The sequence below is a fragment of the Leucopleurus acutus genome (genome assembly GCF_964270905.1).
Source record: "Leucopleurus acutus genome assembly, chromosome: 1".
Taxonomy (NCBI): domain Eukaryota; kingdom Metazoa; phylum Chordata; class Mammalia; order Artiodactyla; family Delphinidae; genus Leucopleurus; species Leucopleurus acutus.
In genome coordinates, this window is record NC_139142.1 from 5,399,082 (window position 1) to 5,417,357 (window position 18,276).

At 53.8% G+C, this 18,276-nt stretch overlaps 1 protein-coding gene across 5 annotated transcripts in view; it reads left to right on the forward strand.

The window, feature by feature from the left end:
• Nucleotides 1–1,909: 1,909 nt before the first annotated feature.
• The window catches only part of BCL11B (BCL11 transcription factor B), a gene marked incomplete at its 3' end in the record, with an annotated part of 91,917 nt that continues 75,550 nt past the window's right edge, over nucleotides 1,910–18,276 (forward strand). For 2 of the 5 annotated variants that reach the window (XM_082849228.1, XM_082849230.1), the window contains exons 1-2: nucleotides 1,910–2,906; nucleotides 16,318–16,686. In XM_082849228.1, coding sequence (XP_082705354.1) covers nucleotides 2,849–2,906; nucleotides 16,318–16,686 — 427 coding nt within the window. In that variant the 5' untranslated portion in view covers nucleotides 1,910–2,848. The remainder of the gene's footprint in view (nucleotides 2,907–16,317; nucleotides 16,687–18,276) is intronic. The other 3 variants (XM_082849229.1, XM_082849231.1, XM_082849232.1) reach the window with 2 other exon arrangements.

Here is an 18,276-nt window from a genome sequence, read left to right on the forward strand (position 1 = left end):
GCTGCATGGGAGGAGGTGCTTCCAGACTTTGGACCACGTGGAGGTGGGGTGTAGGTGGTGGGTGATGGGCTGCAGCGCGCAGCCCCGGGTGGGTAGCTAGTGCGGACTGGCTCGCCCCCCGCGCCCCTTCGCCCCCCACGCCGCCCCCTCCGCCCAGTCTCCACCCGCTCGTCCGCCGACCCTGCCGCCCGGTCCGCAGAGCTGCACGCTAGGGCACATTTTATTGTTATTAGTTTTTAGGTGGGGGTGGCTTGGGCTGAGAGGTTTTTCTGTCCTCGCCAATGGGCGCTGCGCTCTGTTAAGTTGTTGGTGCCGTCGCCCGACCCACGACCTTGGGGGCGAACGCCCCCACCCCCGTATCCTCCCCAGAGGAAAAGGCCCTGAGGGAGGCGGCGCTCCCGGAGGCGTCACGGCCCAGCCTTTCGCTCCGGTGAGGCCGCCAGGGCCCGGCCTGGGGGCGGGGTGGGGTGGGTGCAGCTGGGCTCGCCCGCGAAGCCCAGTCCGGAGCCAGGCCCGGACCCGCCCTCGCCGCCTCCCGGCCCAGACCCGAGATGCCCTGGGAACGGTGAGGGGGCCGGCCGCGTGGCACGCCCAGCCGGGAGGGCAAGTCGCGAAATAGATGAAGTTGGCTGCGGCCTGGGGAGGGACGAGGAGGTTGGAGTGGGGGTGGAGGTCCACGCGGACTGCGGCCTGGCCTTGTCCCCGGGCCACGGACAGGCGCCCACAACTCCTCTTGTCCTCGCCGGCTGCAGATCAAACGGCTGACAAGGCAGCTGTGTCCTTCCCAGTCTGACGGGCGATTTCCAGTCCTGCCCTGGGCGGAGGAGCCCTGGGGGAGGGGGGCGTTACTTCCAGGCTGCAGTAATTGTCAGGGGGTGGGAGGGAACTGGGGGACCTGAGGGGGTCACCCACACGAGTGGGTCCAGAGATCCGGCCACACCTATTTCTGGGTCAGCAGGTACGAGAACCTCTCCCACGTGGAGCAGCCCTGCCCTTCACCCCCACGCTTCCCACAGATCTCGACGTTGGGGCCGGGGTGTCCGTGTACACCGCAAGGAGTTAATGGGATGAGGTGGAGGGAGCGCACAGATTGGGGTGAACATTCCTTCCGGAATGCGACTCAGACAAGGTCTCGCGTTTCCCCTCCCCCAAATGTGCCCTTAATTCTCTGCTCTTAGCATCTTTTATTTTGTCCGCTCCGCTCTCGCCGAGTTTGGAATATCAGGATTTATATGGAGACACTTTTTGGAAGTTTAACCCCGACCCCTCGATAAAACAAAAGTGAAAACAACCAAGCTACTTTTCTAGGGACATGAAGCAATTGACCATCTGCCTCCAGTCCCCGTGTCGACCCCAACCCTCTTTCACAGCCATCCCCACGCCCCCCCCCCAAGAGCTTTCGGATGAGTGGGTGGGGACTTGCGTTGATTCAACTTACTTCCACGCACAGCGCACTCCGCCCCTCTTCTCTCGGGGTCCAGCTCCCTGGAGGGGAGGAGGGATGGAGGATTTTCTTTTATTTAAAAATATCCTGCCCAGCGTCCTCCCTCCCCCCCCTCCCCCAGGCGTTTTGCGCTGGCAGTGCAAGGGGAGGAGAGGAGCGCTCTAAAACGCTGCACGTGTGGCCGGCCTGGACTGCGGGTGTGCGCACGGGCGAATGTGTGTGTGAGTGTGTGTGAGTGTGTGTGTGTGTGTGTGTGTGTGTGTGTGCGCTTTCTTGTTCTCTTACAGGGTACAATGTTAAAAAGCCACCGCTAGTCGCCCCCAGTGCTCCGACTCTCTGGGTCTTTTTGTCTCTAGTGCAGATTAAACGTCACGTCCGCACTTGAACTTGAATTTTATCCCATTGTACAGAGGCAGCCCCAGCCATAGAGAGACCGAGAGCTCCCAGAGAACCCGGACTCCGCCATCTTCACGTTGCAATCTATAGCTCCCAGTCCGCGCCCGCACCGACCCAGGCGCACTGGGCGAGCCGCCCCTCGGCCCAGCTCCCCTCGGGCCCGCGGCGCCAGGGGAGCGCTGGGGAGCGCTCGCGGGGACCCGGCAGCCTCTCCGGCCGGCGCCAGCCTGCCAGGTGAACTGGGAAGGAGCCGCTCCTGGAGTCCCCCCAGAGCCTCGGAAGGGTCAGTCTCCGAGAAAAAAACAGGCAGCCCGCAGAAAACCCAGAAACAACCGAACCGGGGCAGTTTTACATTGCTTTGGGTTTCTGGAGGGGGCGGGGCGAGGGGGTACGAGACAAGTCCCCAAGTTTTCTTTGCTTTTTTTTCTTTTCTTTTTCTTCTATTTTTTATTTGTTTGCATTTTTTTTTTCCTTTTTCCCCCTCCTGGTAGAAGTGCGCTTTCCACCTACCAGACCCTGAAAGAAAGTGTCAGGAGCCGGTGCAAAATCCGGTTTAAGTTCAAGAAGACATTTGCAAGTCCAGGAGGCCAAGCAGTTTGAAGAAGTGTAAGCAATTTTTTTTTCCTTGAAAAGAATATATTTTTGAAGAAACCAGCCAGTCCACGGCAAGCAAGAGCAGATTTTTTTTTTGCCTTTCTCCTATTTTAGATCGAGAGGTTTTCCTTTTTCCTTCTCTATTTCTTTTTTTTGCAAACAAAACAAAAAACAGCATAGAAGAAAGCGCAAAATAAAGAAGAAGAAGAGGAGGAAGAGAGGGCAAGAGGGGAAGGAAAAAAAAAAAAAAACCAAAACACCAACCCGGGCAGAGGAGGCGCGGCGGCGGCGGCGGCGGCGGCAGCGGCGGCGGCAGCGGCGCGGCGCGGCGGCAGCGGCGGCGGCTCGGACCCCTCCCCCGGCTCCCCCCATCGGTGCAGCTCTCCGGGCGATGCCAGAATAGATGCCGGGGCAATGTCCCGCCGCAAACAGGGCAACCCGCAGCACTTGTCCCAGAGGGAGCTCATCACCCGTAAGTGTCTGCGGCGTGCGCGCGAGGGGCCGGAGGATGGGGCTCCGGGCGCCCGGGGCTGGGGACACCGAGCCAGGCGCAGCCGGGCCGGGCGCCGGGGAGGCCCGCGGGCTCGCAGCGTCGGCCCAGAGCATGGTAGGGGGCGGGGGGCCTTGGGAAAGTTTCTTTGCAGCCCGGAGAGTCCGGGCTCTGCGCACTCAGACGCGCCTCGGGCTCGGGGGCCTGCGGAGCGGGCTCCGGGCCGGGGAGGGGGCGCGCGGGCTGGAGGAGGTGTGTGTGTGCGCGCGGATCCCGGCTGGACGCTCGCCCCTCCGAGCGGCGTGTGTGGCGGCGGCGGCGCTGGTGGCGGGGTTTGGAGAGGAGGGGGAGGGGGCTGGGGGAGCGGAGGGGGAGGGGAGCCGGGAAGTGGGGAAAAGTTGGCTAGCGCGTGGGTCCGCGCTGACGGCGCGGGCGGAGGAGAGCGGGGTGCGCTCGGGCCTGGGGGAGATGCGGGGCGAGGGGCGGCCGCCGGCTCCGAGTCCCCCAGGCGCTGCACCCGGCCGGGCAGGGCGCCGGCCACGCCGGTCCTAGGATTCCGCAGCCGCCTTTCTCTCCCCTCCTCTTGCTATTTGCAAAAGAATCCAGCTGCGTGGCTGTTTGCCGGGCTCCTGCACCCCAACCCCCATTTCCCCACCTCCGTCTGTCTCCTGGGATGATCTTGTCTTCTTTCCCCCACTCCAAAAGAAGGTGGGGGCATCGGGGGCTGGTGAAAAATCCCCGCCACGGGGGGAAAAAAAGCGTTGTTAGCTAGGAGTGGGATGTGCTTGTACAATAGTGGAGGGGGGGAAGAAAAAAAGAAAAAAGGAAAGAGATCTATCAATCTCTCACCCATCTTCCTATCTCGGATCTTTCATCTCCCCTATCTAAATAAACAAGGCAGGTCGCAGTGGAAATCCACCGGCTGAAATCGTGTGGATTTCAAGCAAGTGGCGGGGCGGGCAAAGTCAGGCAGCGGGGCAGAGACGCAGCAGCTTCCAGCGCCCCAGTCGGGTTTATTTAGCAAAGGGAAGAAGCGTGCGGGAGCGGGCCAGGTACGGGGTTTGCAGGGGAGCTCGCCCGGCTGCCTGCACGCTTGCACCCCCGGAAGGTCGGCTCGCAGCGCTCCCCGCCCGCCGCAGCCCGCGGGGCCGCTGCTCCGCGGCGCGCAAACCTTTCCCCGCGGTCCTTTCTCTCGCGGTGCCTGGGTCGCCTTTGCTTTTTTTTTTTTTTTTTTTTAATTTTTTTGAAACTGCAATAGAAATAAAACGTCCTCTGGGTGCCATCGAAACAGCGGGCAGGTTGTGTTCCTGCAGTCCTTGGAGCACCTCGTCAGGCTGGGGCCGGGCTGCCGGCGCGGAGCTGGAGAAGGGCTGCGCGCCCAGCCGCCGCCGAGGACCGGCTGCGGGGCGGCCGAGAGCCGAATATTTATGTTATATTTTAAAAAATTTAAATAAATAAATAAATATATAAAGGGGTTCTCCCCTCCCCTGAAAACCCAGCATAGGCGCCATCTGCTCGGAGCATTTGCTGCTGCCATCTCTCCTTTGTTACAGCAGATACATTAGTAAGAATTTGTGGATTTATTATTATTTTGGGGGGAAGGGAATAGATATTAAAGTGGGCTTGCCTTGGGAGAGGGATACATTTCTGGAGGGAGGGAAGAGGACTTCTATTTTTCATCATTGTAACATCAAAGGAGACTCGCTGGTTGCATTTAAAACAAAATGTTTTGCGACCATATTTGAACCTGGTTTGGTCAAGGTCCTCATCGCCAGTTGACATTTCGTCCTTTACCAATCCTTTAGCAATCGCTTATTCTACCCCCCTCCCCCGTTTAGATGGTGGAGTGGCTGTTAGAATGTCTGTACTTGCAGACGCCTAATTTCTCCAGGAGGCAATTTGCCCCACAGAGCCTCTGTATAATTGCAAGGGTTGTTTTTGAGGAGGGGGAAGTTGGGGGTGGGGGAGTCCTGGAAGGGGGAGCTGTCTGGGGTGCACTGCCAAGCTGGCAGCAGCGAAGGAGCCAGGAGTGTTTGCAGTTGTGTGTAAAGGGGGAGAGAAGCAGGTAGGTTCGCTTTGCTTTTCCTCTGTCCTCTCTGGTGTTCCTGGGACCTCAGGAGCAAGCCCTGGCCAGGAGGACTGGCGGCAGCTGGGCATGGGGGTCGAGGGGTGCCTCGTGCAACATCCTTCCATCCTTCATTTGTTTCACGGCTGTTTCAGTCTTGCTCAGAGCAGTGCTGGGGAAAGCCGGCTGACACTGGAGCAGTGGCAGGGAAGGAGAGGTGGGGAGGAGACCAGGGGGCAAAGGATATCCCACCTGCCTTCCTGGAGTGCACGGAGCCCAGGGCATATGCAGGGGTTTAAGCAGGGAGAGTGGTCCAACCAGTTTTCAGACAAGGCTATTTATTATCCAAAAGCAGCTGGCTTTTCTGTCTGTCCTATGTCACCCGGGAGGTGGGAGTGCAGGCAGGGGAAAGGCAAGAATTGGATGCAGTTTCGGCTGTAGGGCCTGTGCAAGTGTGCCTTTCCACAGTGATGCAGGAGTTGTGGGTCTCGTGTGCTCTGGAGCCCTGGCCAGCAAAATGAGTGCCGCCACAGCCCCGATCTGGTGTCCACATTTTAGGTTTCAAATGTGAAAGAAACAGCCTAAAACGTGGTGCATCTTCAGTTGGGTGGCAGCCCGCCGGCCTCAGGTTCTTTAGAGATGATGCAACTTAGTATAACTGATGGTTTGAGAAACAGAAGAGCACACAAACAGCATTGATCATCTTGCAGGGGGGTTGGCAAGTGGGAGAAGGGCTCCATAATGAGCTAGTTAAATTTACAGACAGGGCCAGTGAGAAGAGGAGTGAGGTAGAAAAGAGAGAGTGGGAGACAGCTGGGGATGAAGACTGAGGCTTCTGGTTTGTTTCAAAATGTTTGACCCAGATGGATATGGCTTTTAAAACCGGAGGACAGACACAGCTTTCAAGAAAAACAAACACAAAACAACACAGTGACAGTAGTGGACAGGGTAGGATGAGGACCAGTGACTGGCCAGGCAGAGGGAAGGGCCGTGAGCCCACTGTGCCAGGCCGGGTGAGTGGGGAGGCGGATGAACCCCAGGCCGTGCAGGAGCTCTGAGGCTTCCCGAAGGAAATAAGAAGGCCAGGGTAGATTACACAGCCCCAGCGAAGGTGATTTTTTCGACAACCCACCAACAGGTTTCCTTGGAAGGTTAGTAATTTTCCGTATGAATTCACGATTTTGCAGAACTACTAGAGACCCCAGATTTGACACGGAAGTTAGGGTGTGTTAATTCCATGGTTGCCTTTTAAATTAGGCTTTGCTGTGGCTGTGTGTTTTGAAGGCCACTGTGCTTACAATTATCTTAACTCCCCAGGGTAGAGTATATCTCCAGGTGTCCACATATCTTTCGAAATTGGGCCGCTGATAAATTTCATAAGACCTGGGTCCCTCTTTTTTTTTGGTAGTTGGTGGGGGGAGTGAAGTTTGTCTCCCTTCTGCACAGAAGGGAACCCCATATCATTAGAAGTGTGATATAAGTCAGCTGCTCTGATTCTAAGGGAGAATAGAAATGTGTTCATCCAAGGTGTTACGCCAGGCGGACTTTATTCATTTGTAATTCACACCTGAGAGAAAAAATAGCCATGAGCATATTTTAACAACCCATAATATTTTTAAAGTGTAGTCTTTCCCTCCCTGAAAATTACGCACGGGGGCATATTTCCTTTTTTTTTGAGGGTGGGAGGTGGCTCTCTGTGCTTTGGCCTTGGCGATTTTTGTCTGGCCTTCAAAATATTTCGTAACAGAAAACGAGTCATTTCTCAAGTGCTGGAGTGAATGCAGTTGCTTTGGTGAAGGCGGCCTTAGGAACATGGAGGGAGGCTGAGTCAGATGCTGGGGTGTGATGCTTTGCTGACCACTGTGCAGGGCCAGATGGGTCTCATTGACCAAAGGGGAGGCCAATTTTGGGTGCCCCGGACAGTAATTAGCATCTGTCTCAGGTGAGATGGAAGCGCGCAAAGCAATCGATCAGTTTCCCACTGTAGAGGGCACTGGTTTCTAGCGCCTTATCAGAATCGAGCTCTTGGCACTGTCTTTGGGCTTAGAACACGGCTTGCACCCGCCTTCTCTTTTTCCTTTTCATCTCCTTTCTCCGATCGCTTTGCATTCTCTGTTGCTTGTTGTGATAAAATACTTTCCAAAATAAACTTTCAGTTGAATTGGCTTTTAGTTGATGGCAAGGCTGCAACGCCCAGCAGCGTCTGGCGCCTCTTGGCAGCTAGGGGGAGCTCGGTGCCCGTGTCATGCGTGGAGCCGTCGCTGCGAGGGGCCGGGACCCGGCTTCCATCAGCCGCGAAAGCAGTTTACGTTGCTGCAAAATGTCCTAAGTGTGAAGTTGTAATATTGATTTTCCTGCAGAGAGTCGAGCAGGACAAAATGAGAATATAAGTTTGAGAAATCTATTTTCAAGCCATCGGCATTGATTTACAAGCCCTCACTAGGCAGATGGGGACAATTTTCTTTTTTTAAATTTTTTTTTTTAAACAGTTACAATTGTTAGCTTTGAATGGGCGTGTTTCCTCCGGTTAGTCTGTGGTCTTGACTTTCTGAATTGCATTAGGTCGTTGAGGCATGCCTGATGGGGTGAGGGGGTCTGGGAAGAGTGAACCTCGTTTTGTCCATTCCTGTGTTGCATGTCACAGACCTGGGGATCTGCCACTGCTCTGGGGAGTCATGCGTCTCAAACAGCTTGATGAGTGGAAATCTTTTCAGCTCAGATTTTATAACACTTGGATCCTCAATTCCATTTATTAGGTAATGTTCCCACTGTACTAAGTGAAATAGCACCATTTTCCAAAGAGATAAAATGCCAACTCAAATAATGTGTAAAACTTTGTCTGGAAGGAGTATGTGCTTGCTAGACCCAGCGTTGCTAATACCTTTCACCCCAAACGGTGCCCTTAATGGATGGCTTTTAATGACACGATTTCTCCCCTAACCGTGTAATTTTGTGCTGGGGAATATGTGTGCTTTTGATCACGGAATTTGTGGATCTATAATGTCTTCTTCTCCAAGTTCAAGAAATCTGCAGAGGGCTTCCCAGGTGGCGCAGTGGTTGAGGGTCTGCCTACCGATGCAGGGGACACGGGTTCGTGCCCCGGTCTGGGAAGATACCACATGCCGCGGAGCGGCTGGGCCCGTGAGCCATGGCCGCTGAGCCTGCGCGTCCGGAGCCTGTGCTCCGCAACGGGAGAGGCCACAGCACTGAGAGGCCCGCGTACCGCAAAAAAAAAAAAAAAAAAAAAAAAAAAGAAATCTGCAGACAGCACAGTTAACCCAGAGTCTTCTGCTTGAGTTCAATATATGGGCAGAAGAGGTTACGTGGCGACAGGAAAGGAGTGCTTTATTCTAACCTGAAAGAGAAATAAATTAGGTCAGACAAAAGCCTAGCGCTGTCATCAGGCAGAGCAAGAGCCTTCACTCTCCAGTACAGAGGGCCAGCAATTTATCTGATGATTTCTCGACTTCATTTAATGTTTGAATCGAGCCTGCTGTAAGCATATTGTGGCAGCGAGCTCATTTGACGACTGAGAGACGAGGCGTCACTGTCACCTCGAAGCCTTGGGCTGGGACAGTTGCCTCTGGCCTGCAGAAAACCGTTAAAAAAATTCATTTCAGAAATCCCCAGTCCTTTGCCTTGGAACTTGGGGGAGTTTCACAAGCTGTAACTAAACACAGACTACAGATACCACAATGTGTGAAGAAAAATATTATATGGGGGAGGGTAAAGATGGGGTCCTTGACCTTTGGGGACTATCTCCTCCATCTCCTATGGCTTAAGGAAGGACCTTCTGGCTGTCCAGTTAGGTCTTACCGTTAGCTGAAACTCTCCAGGGACTTTGGACTAAGTTGAATGCTGTTGTCACATCTGGGAGGACAAGGGACAGTAAATGCTCTTTGGGGACCATGCCCACGGTCAAGTTGTTGATGCCGGCCAAGCATGTGCAGGTGGTGTTAGCTGTGGGCCCACTGGGGTATTTTTTTCATGGGGAGAGGGCACATCAGAAGACCAGGGATGAATGTCTGTGTCACCGGCTGCTCTGAGCATGGCTTTGTCACTTTCCAGCTCTATTTACTCACACGCTTGGGCCTGGGGGCCTGTGTGTCCTTTTCCCCACCCCCTGCTCCCAATCCCACACATCTTCCTTCCTTCCCAGAGAGCCAAACCTCAGTGAGATCTACCCGAGCTGTCGTCCCCTCCCCAAGAAAAGCCATTTGTTGACCGCCTCCCTGGAGCAGTAGTTTTCCCCAGGCGAGTATAAAAAGTGCCGAGAGCAGGCTATTTGGAGACACATGAAAAGCAGAGGGACACACTTCGTGTGTCTTCTGCACGAGCCTGCGAGCGGGGTGAGGGGAACAGCATCGTTTTTACTGGCAAAAGTGACACCAGATTGCGCTTTGATTAATGGTGCTACATTCACGGGGACTCTCGTCCGGCATTTTGACATATGCAAGTCTTTTGTGTAGTTGCTGAAATTCAAGAAATTCATTCTTTATTTCTTTTTCCGAGGCAGCTGATCATCTGCTTGGGTGTTGAATCAGACAGACTGAGCTCTGGTACTGTAATGAAATCCCAGACCACACAAAATTAGGTAACTTCAAAGTAAAAAAAAAAAAAAAAAAAAAAAATCCTCTGTTTTACACAACTTTTTTATGACCCCCTTCAATTGAACTGCTGAAATGCAAATACACTTGAGAATGTTCTAACAACTTCTGTGCTAAAACAACACACAAAAATGACTCAAGGAAGTTGAATGCCAGTGTTACTGTGATGAACGTGCACCTCAGAAATGGATGCCCTGCTGAGAATTAAAAAAGTGGTGGAGGATCACGTTTAAATTTCTCCCTTGGAAACGAGATGCTGAAAGCAGCTTCCACTCTTTCTAGTTTGCTGTCAGCCTCAGAGACTCTCCTCCAGTTAAGGGCTTGTAGCTCAGCGTCCTGTATGGATGGTCCCTTTCTTCTGCTGAGCACCTTTGGAAAAGCACAGCGTTAAATAAAACAAATCTCTTCGCTGGGCCCCGAAGAATGCTTTTACGTCGCATCGTTGTGAGCTCTGTTGTGTCTCTGAAGATTTAAGGCGTTTGCAATTTTCTGGAATCTTCTGAATGTGTTTAGAAGTATTTCTGTACCTTTCCTTTTTTTTTCTCTTTTCTTTAAAGAACTATTTTATTTCTCAAATCATAGGTCACTCCATTCTTTGGTCTCATGGACTTGACTTTTTTCTTAGTAACCTTTTAGTAGTGGACGGGCTCTGTGAATACACCTGAACGCTGCTCTCCTCAATGGGCTCTTTTTCCTGCTTTTGACTGTGTGAGACCCGGCCTCCGGAGCTCAGTTTTGCGGGATCTGGAGAGGTGGATGCAGTGGGGGAGGGGGGAGAGGTTGGACTGAGTCCATGGAGCAAGTTAGGGTGTGTTGCAGCGAGCTGATTTTAACACGCTAAAGTATTCTGAAACCAGGCAGGGGGCATGGAGGACAATATGTGTATGTGTATGGGGGTGCCCCTCACACCCTCAGAACTCCCCACCTGGAGTCTACCGGCTGGGTTCTTCCTGCACCCCAAACCTCTCCTCGGATCAGGAATCCCCGCCTTCCTGAAAGGCAGGCCAAGCCTTCACCATGATGGGCCCGGTCAGCCAGACCCTGGGTCATTTTCACGGGAAGGGAAATCCACGTTACAGATAAGGTTGTGCCCTGGCATCCTTCTCTCTGCCCAGATGTCAGAAATCTTGAACATTTCATTTTGAGGCGTGTGCTGTGTCTGGCATGGAGCAGATGGGGCCTTGAGGGGTGGTGGCCGGCCCTGGTGTGTGCCCGTCCCTGCAGCGGATTTGAGGGCGCTGGGGAGGTGGCCTTTGAGGGTCTCAAGGAGGCTCGGGGTCTGGGTGACACCTGGAACAGGCTGGAGTCCTTAGCCCTTCTCCCTGGAGGGCAGGTGGTCCGGGAAGAGAGAGCTCGTCTCTCTGCGGAACCCATCTCTCACCAGCCTGGCTGCACCCCCCCGGGTCGGGTCCTTGCTTGGAGGCGGGAGTTTGGTGGGCAGACGGGGGGCAGGGACCCGGCTGCGTCCTGACCCTTCGTGGCCCCTCGAGGAACGTCCTCGGGACACGTGCCTGGCTCAGCTGAGGCTCCCCGCTTATCTGCGACTCCTCTGCCGGGCGCTGCGCGATTCCCTCTGTGCGGAGAACTTCATAAATGTCTTGTCGAGCCTTTAAGCGTCATCTAGTCATAGATTATTTTCTCCACCAAGAATTGATTCCTTCTCTCTCCCATCCACCCCTCCCCCCGCCACACACGGTTGTTATTTTCTCTTGGAGCCAATAAATTAAACATTGATGGAAGCTCAGAAAGTGTTGTGCTCCGTCGAGTTCGCGTTTTAGTGGCGTTTAGGTGTCGCCTGGGGTCTCGGCCCCTCCCTGACTGTGCGCGGGGAGGAGAGTGAAAAGATCCTTTTGCAGATTACTGGTGAGCATGGGCCGGCTGGCAAAGGCTCCGTCTTCGTAGGAAGCAGGTGTAACGTCTCCAGTCAGAGGCAGGGCTCCGGCAGGCGGATGGGTGCTCAACGTTTCTTGTAAACACTCGTGCAAATAGGATGGCGGCTGTGACGTTGGTGGCCCAAGATTTTGAGAGCCTGGCACCCCTCCTCCCCACATCCTTCCCCTATCCACCCACGCCCCCATCACTGAATCGATAACTCTATGTAGGTGTCTCCTGGTCTGTGGCTTAGCCATTAAGGACAGCGATTTGGATTTGAATCAGTGCAGGGGTAAGGGGACACGGGCCTGTGCGCTGTGTGTGCAGCAGGGCACACACACTGTGCTCTGGGGACAGAGGCCCGCCCCTTGGCTGGAATTCCCCGAAGGGCAGGTGCAGGGGCAGTTGTTAGGGGAGACCCAGGGTGGGCGGGGCCCTTGGAGCCCAGCGTGTGTGTAGGGCAGTCACTGACCAGGTAAGGCTCGCTAGGCCTTTGCAGCTGCCGGGGGCCTGTGGGCTGCTTGGCTGGGCCGGTGTTAATGATGTCTTTCCATCTGTCTTCTGCCCACATTCCTTCTCAGCCAAGCATGGGGGAGCGAGTCTTAGGACCAAGTGCTTCCTCGTCCACTTAACAACAACGTCCATTATTATCTGCGAACCCTGATTTCATTGCTTCTGAATGCATTTATCAGCTGGGAGGAGGCCTCGCCTTGTGAATTAAATGTGGTTTTGTTGTAAAGGAAAATTACAACAAATGTGTAAGTGTGTGTGTGTGAATACACGTTTGTCCATGTGCTTTCGGACGTCACATTTCAGGACCCACCCCAATCTGATACCTGACGTTTAAACAGGTCGTCTGCTGCATTCATTCATCTTTCCTCCTAATGAGTCAAACATTTTAGCGATCCCGCTACTTTATTCAGCTCGTACTAGTGAGGGCAGCAGTATTTTCCAGGGCTACCTGACACTCGGGGAGCTTTGTGTGAAAGCCAAAATCCTCTCAGGGGGAAAGACCTCATCTTCACCTTCTTTTTTGGAAGAAGTTTGCCGGACAGGGCAGCCTGAGGGACTGGTTTGTAGGGTCTGGGAATTTGAAAGGCTGTTTCGTTTGTCTGTGGCTTTCCACTTTTCTGGTGCCTTCTCATCGCTGGGTGCCTGTCCCAGCAGGGGCCGGGTTCTCTGAGGCTGTGTGGGCTCCATCGAGGTGCCCACAGGTCAGAGGAAGGAAGGTTCTGGGGTGGGGGCCAGGCCCATCTCACTTTGCCCTCCTCTGAGCTTGAGCAAGTGGTTCTTTCTCCTTTTATTTCTTCTGTGAGGGACAGGGTTCTAAGAAGGGACACACACACAGACACACACACGCACACACATGCGCCCCACACGCCCAGCTCGGTATCCGCCTGCCAGCGGAAGTGAAACCACAGCCCTTTGGGGGTGTCTCCGAAGGCCTTGAACATGAGATTCAGCAAGCTGTCTTGGTCCACCTGCTCTGGCCTAGAAATTTGACAGTTTTGGGGTTCGGGGTGACGTCGCTGCCTTCCTGGGAAGCGCCTCCTGAAGAGTCAGAGCCCAGAGCTCCCCGTGCCAGGGGCTGGGCAGAGGGAACCCCATTATTGGAGTTGGGTGAAAACCCCTGTCATCCTAGGGAGTTTTGCTTTCAGCACTGCAAGTGGGGAGGGGGGGAAGGGGATTTTTTTGTGTTTCTTTTTCTCCTGCACGCCCTTGGAGGAGGCAGTGAGCTGGACCCAGGGTCTGGAGACCCGAGTTCAGAGCCGTCTGCAGGATGGGACGCCAGCAGCGCCTGGCTGCTCAGGCTGGTTGGCTGGAGGGAAAAATTAGACCTGCAGCCCAGTGAACGGCTTCGGCTATTTTCAAACTCAATTACTGGGGCTCACAAGGGCTTGCTGCGTGAGGAAAGTGAAAAGGCAGAGGCCGCCAAATAAAGGAAAGAATACCAGATGTTACCGAAAACAGCAAAACAAAAAAAAAGGAGAAAAAGGAAAAAGTACTGGTACAGAGTCCTTAGCAAAAGATGGAGGGGCGAGGGAGGGATACTTATGAACAGGTGACCTTTGCTCATTTTTAAATTCGTCTGTGTTTCTTTTTAAAGAGAAAAGAAATTTGAAATTACGTAGCTTAAAACCTCCCAACGGAGAGGAGATATTCATGCTTCTTCCCAAAACTCCCACCAGGAGTACGGATGGACGGACTTGGCTGAAAAGTTAATGAAAAGCAAAACCAAGCACAACCAAAACAAGGAAACCACAGATGAGATTAGACGGCAGAAAACACCGCCCCCTCCTCAGAAAGGATGAGCAAGTTGGGATTTGGATGGATGAGCTGTTGTCTCTGTTTATTTTTATCAAATGCCCTTATGGAGGCAGCCGGCTGCCAGGCCCGCTCAGGAGGGCCCGGGTACCTCCACAGAACTCACCCCTGTTTCATTTGAATTCTCAATTTCATTTTGTCCTTTTTCTTTTGCGTTTTAGCGCATTTCCTTTGTGCCTCTCTCTCTCTCTCTTTTTAACGAAACAGTATTTTGACATTCTCCCCCCCATTTATTAGAGTTCCTTTTCTAGAAATGGCCTACAATACATCCTTATATTTCTAAAGAACTGTTTTCACAGCCCTCTCCTTTGGCTCTGAAATTATGTATATGTAATTGGTAATTAAAGGTGCGAGCTTTTCAATATAAACAGTATTGCTCAATGTTAGATCATTAAAGGGGAAAGAGGCACTGAATAATTACCTTTCACACTCTGGCAAACCGTTCACAGGAACCTGGAACCCAGTCCCCCCTAGAACCACTGTTCGGCGTGAGGGTTGTGATTACATTTTAACCATAGCAAAGCGTCTTTTCATAAAATAAATGGGTAAATGAATCATGTAGCATTGTCTTCCAACTCTTTTTAAAATAAACCCCGATTTCTTTTTAAAGTGTAATTAGTGGTTTCTGGGGCTGCCTTTGTGCACTGTTTCTCATACCTTATAGGTTCTTTTTGTTAGAGGTATGCAGACGAGAGATTTCGGATTTCCTCATCTGCGGGGTGTTTCTGTGCGGTCACATTTCCAGTGCGTTTCTACGTGTAATTCATCGAGGGTTCTGTCTGCTTTTCTATAAGCACAGGCGGGATCTCAAATTGTCACTTCCCTTCTCAGCAATACCTGTGCACTGACCCGTGCATGCCTAGTTCATACATGTTACATGTGCCGTCTATCCGGTCTTACACATGGACTCTCACAGGCCCTGGAGAAGCTTGTATTCAGAAAATACAGAGCAGTGATTTATATGTAGGATGGAAGATGCCACAGAATTTTTTCCTTAAATTGTCTGTTCTTTGGCTCTGACCCGTCAATAACTTCACTGCCACGGAATGTGTTTTCCCCCATTCCATTTCTTCCCTCTGTTCTGTGGTTTTCATTATCCTTTCCTAAATACCGTACAACAGAAAATGTACCTGCCTCCTCGGGTTTCAGACCTCTGGCCGCCCTCTTGCTTCTCTGAAGACCCTGCCGCTTGTGCTATCTACATGACGACTGACATTTGCTCTCGAAAAATTCCACCCCGAATTTGCTCAGACCCCGAGGAAGGATGCAACCTCACTGTCCGCGTCCCTTATTTATGACAGTTTCGGCTGCCGTGTCTCCCAGTTTTCCCTGAGGGGGTTGCTGCGTTTTGAGGCATTTATTAGCTTCAAAATAGTTGGGTCCCGTGCCCCCTACAAAAAAGAATGAAAGGAGATATATCGGCTGCTAAAGAAATATGAAAACGTACAGCCCGTTGAAAGTGTGGTTCGTCCTCTGCCAAGAAATGCTTTTGTAGTCTGAAGAATTATTTTTTTTTCTTTTCTTTTTTCTGGGAGTGACAATAAAACCAACAAACAAAAAAGGACAGTGGGGAGTTGGTGAGTGTCGGGAAATCTACAAAGCAATGGAAGGCTGACCGGGAGCAGAGTAGTTTGGCAGGAAAGCCGGCTCCCGCTTTCAGCCAGCCAACTCCCAGCGTCTCTTCCCTGCATTTTTCTTTTTTTTTCTTTCAATATTTCTTTTTGAACCAACGCTCACTTGTTGCTTTCTGAGCCCGTGGGTTCCTTTCTCTCGCAAGGACTGGCCCTGGGACGCCCGTCTGGGTTTCTGTTTTCTTGTCTGGTGTGCAGCCAGGTCTCAGGTAGAGGAATGCAAGCAGGACTCTTATGAATGGGGAGGACGTGAATGAAAGGTGGGAGGGAAGGGAGGGGGCAGCCTGAGCCTAAGCGGGGAGAGACAGCTCTGGCTCCCGGTTCTCAGCCTTGGCCGCCCGTCGGAATCACCTGGGAATCTTACAAAAAAAAAAAAAAAAAAAAGGAAAAGACTGATTGATGTTTGGCTCTCAGTGTAGTTGGTCTGGGGTGCAGCCTGGGTGTTGGGGGTTGTCAAAGCTCCCAGGTGGTTCTTTGATGTTGCAGAGTTTGAGAGACACCTCTCTAGACGGCCCAGTCTCTGGTGAAACCAAGATGTGTGTGGATGTGCGGGTGGTCATGTGTGTGTGTCCCTATGCTGAGTTGGTGGTGGTGGGGGAGGCGGAATTGGCAGGAAATAAACTAGAAAGCAGTAAGATCAGTACCACTTAAGCAACAACCTCTGGGAGCTGCAGCGCTGCTCCCAGAGCCTCAGTTTGCCCATCTGTTGCACGCAGGATGGTGAACCCCCTGCCTCCAGGAGTTGTGGGGAGGACGTGGTGACGTCTAGCATCCTGCAGCGGAGGGGCCTGCCTCTTGGTGGGGAAGGGTTGGAATGAGCGCTGGGTGCCTGTGATTGCCTAAGCCCATCTTGTCTTCTCTGCCCCCCCCTCCCTTCTCCTTTCTCTCTCCAGCAGAGCCTGAGCATGTGGAGGCCACCATCCTCGAGGAAGATGAGGGTCTGGAGATAGAGGAGCCCAGCAGCCTGGGGCTGATGGTGGGGGGCCCCGACCCTGACCTGCTCACCTGTGGACAGTGTCAGATGAACTTCCCCCTGGGGGACATCCTGGTTTTTATAGAGCACAAGAAGAAGCAGTGTGGCGGCAGCCTGGGTGGCTGCTATGACAAAGGCCTGGACAAGGGCAGCCCGCCGCCCTCCTCACGCTCTGAGCTCAGGAAAGTGTCCGAGCCGGTGGAGATCGGGATCCAGGTCACCCCCGACGAAGATGACCACCTGCTCTCACCCACGAAAGGCATCTGCCCCAAGCAGGAGAACATTGCAGGTATGGAACGTTGCACTCGTCTGGCCGCTGCCGAAGCCACCTCTCGGGTCCCAGGCCTGCCCTCGCCCCTCGCACTGCGGGGGGGCTCGCCCTCTGTCTGAGGGTGCTGGTGCTGGGAGGGCCCGGGGGCTACCAGGACGGGGCCACAGGTGGGCTCGCCCTTGCTGTCCAGTGACCCTCAGGAGGAGACGGGCCTGGAGCTCGGAGAGGCCCGGTGGGCTGATGATGGCCGCTGTGCTTTTGGCCACAGGCTCCATGGTGGGGCCTGATCCGTGGGCGGCCAGGAGGACAGGATGGACGTTCGGAAGGCTAGCTGGCCCTCCCCTTGCAGGCGTTCTTGGCCTAGTCTCTGGCTTTGGAAGCAGATAGTCTTGGGTGGAATTCGTTCTTCACAACTTGGACAAGTCAGTTTCCACATCTGCGCAGTGGAGCGAATGAGACCCATCTCGTCGGGGTGGTTGTGAGGCTTATGAGATGTTGCGTGTGGGTGGGGCCTTCATTTCTCCTCCCCTCTCTGGCCTCCGTTTCCCATCTGTCGAAAGAGGCTCCTTCTGATGTTGCCTGGTCCTAGGCGTAGGTCTGGGGAGGGGCCTGTGAGAACTTGCTGGAGCACGTGCCCCTTGGGGGAGGTTGGCCGTCCCTTCTGCCATGCCCACTTGGCCGGTCATCTGGACAGCTGGCTTTTAGCACCTGAAGCACAGGCGTAGAGGCGTGCGTCCTCGGGCAGTCCGGCTTATGCAGCAAGTCCTCTCCGGGTCAAGGTCACGGCGCACCAGAGCCTCTTCCAGGGAGCCTGTGCTCCGTGCAGCCCAGAGTGTTTGCTTCCGGTTCATACTTCTGAGCTCAGGGCCCTGGCTGTCCTGTGTTTCCTAGAAACAGCAGTCTGTCCTGCAGCAAGACGCTATCGGAGTTCATGCAGGTGAGGGTTTAGACCCTGCCGATAGACTTTGGACTACCTTCAGGGTCAGAGCCGCAGTTTCTCCACGTGTCACCAGGAGGGACGATCCTGGCAGGCCTGGTGTGTGGGTGAAAGGAGCAGAGGCTCCGCAAATGCTTTGCTGGTGGAACTTTTCTCCTGGGGGTCCCTTCTGGTGTGGCAGCGCACAAGCAGCTGCTTGGCTGGCAAGTTTGTGTGTCCGTCTCCACCGTGTCTTGGTCCAAAACAGACTGGATGGACTGAGGCTTTGGGTGGTCCTTGTGGGGTGAGCCTGAGGGAAGTGGGGCACTCTGCTCCCACGGTGAGATGGGTGGGCATGGCCAGGAACCCCCCATCACCCAGCAGGCAGTTAGGGTGATGCAGCAAGCCCAGCTGCTCTGTGGCAACCACCTGGCAGCTCTGTGACCTTGGGCCTCCCTTTGCCCATCTGTACAGTGGGATTAATGGACTCTCTCTCCTGTGAAGAGACTGTGGTGGTGTGCAGATTCCTGCAGGCACCGGCTGGGCCCTGGGGAGACCCCGTCTAACCAGACTGGCCTGTGCGGCCGGCCTTCTTGTGGGTGTCCTAGCACGAAGTCTCCCACACTCTTAAGTCGCCAGGGGCCTTGAGAAAAGTGTCTGACACGTTCAGGCCAAAGTCCTGTAAACCCTGG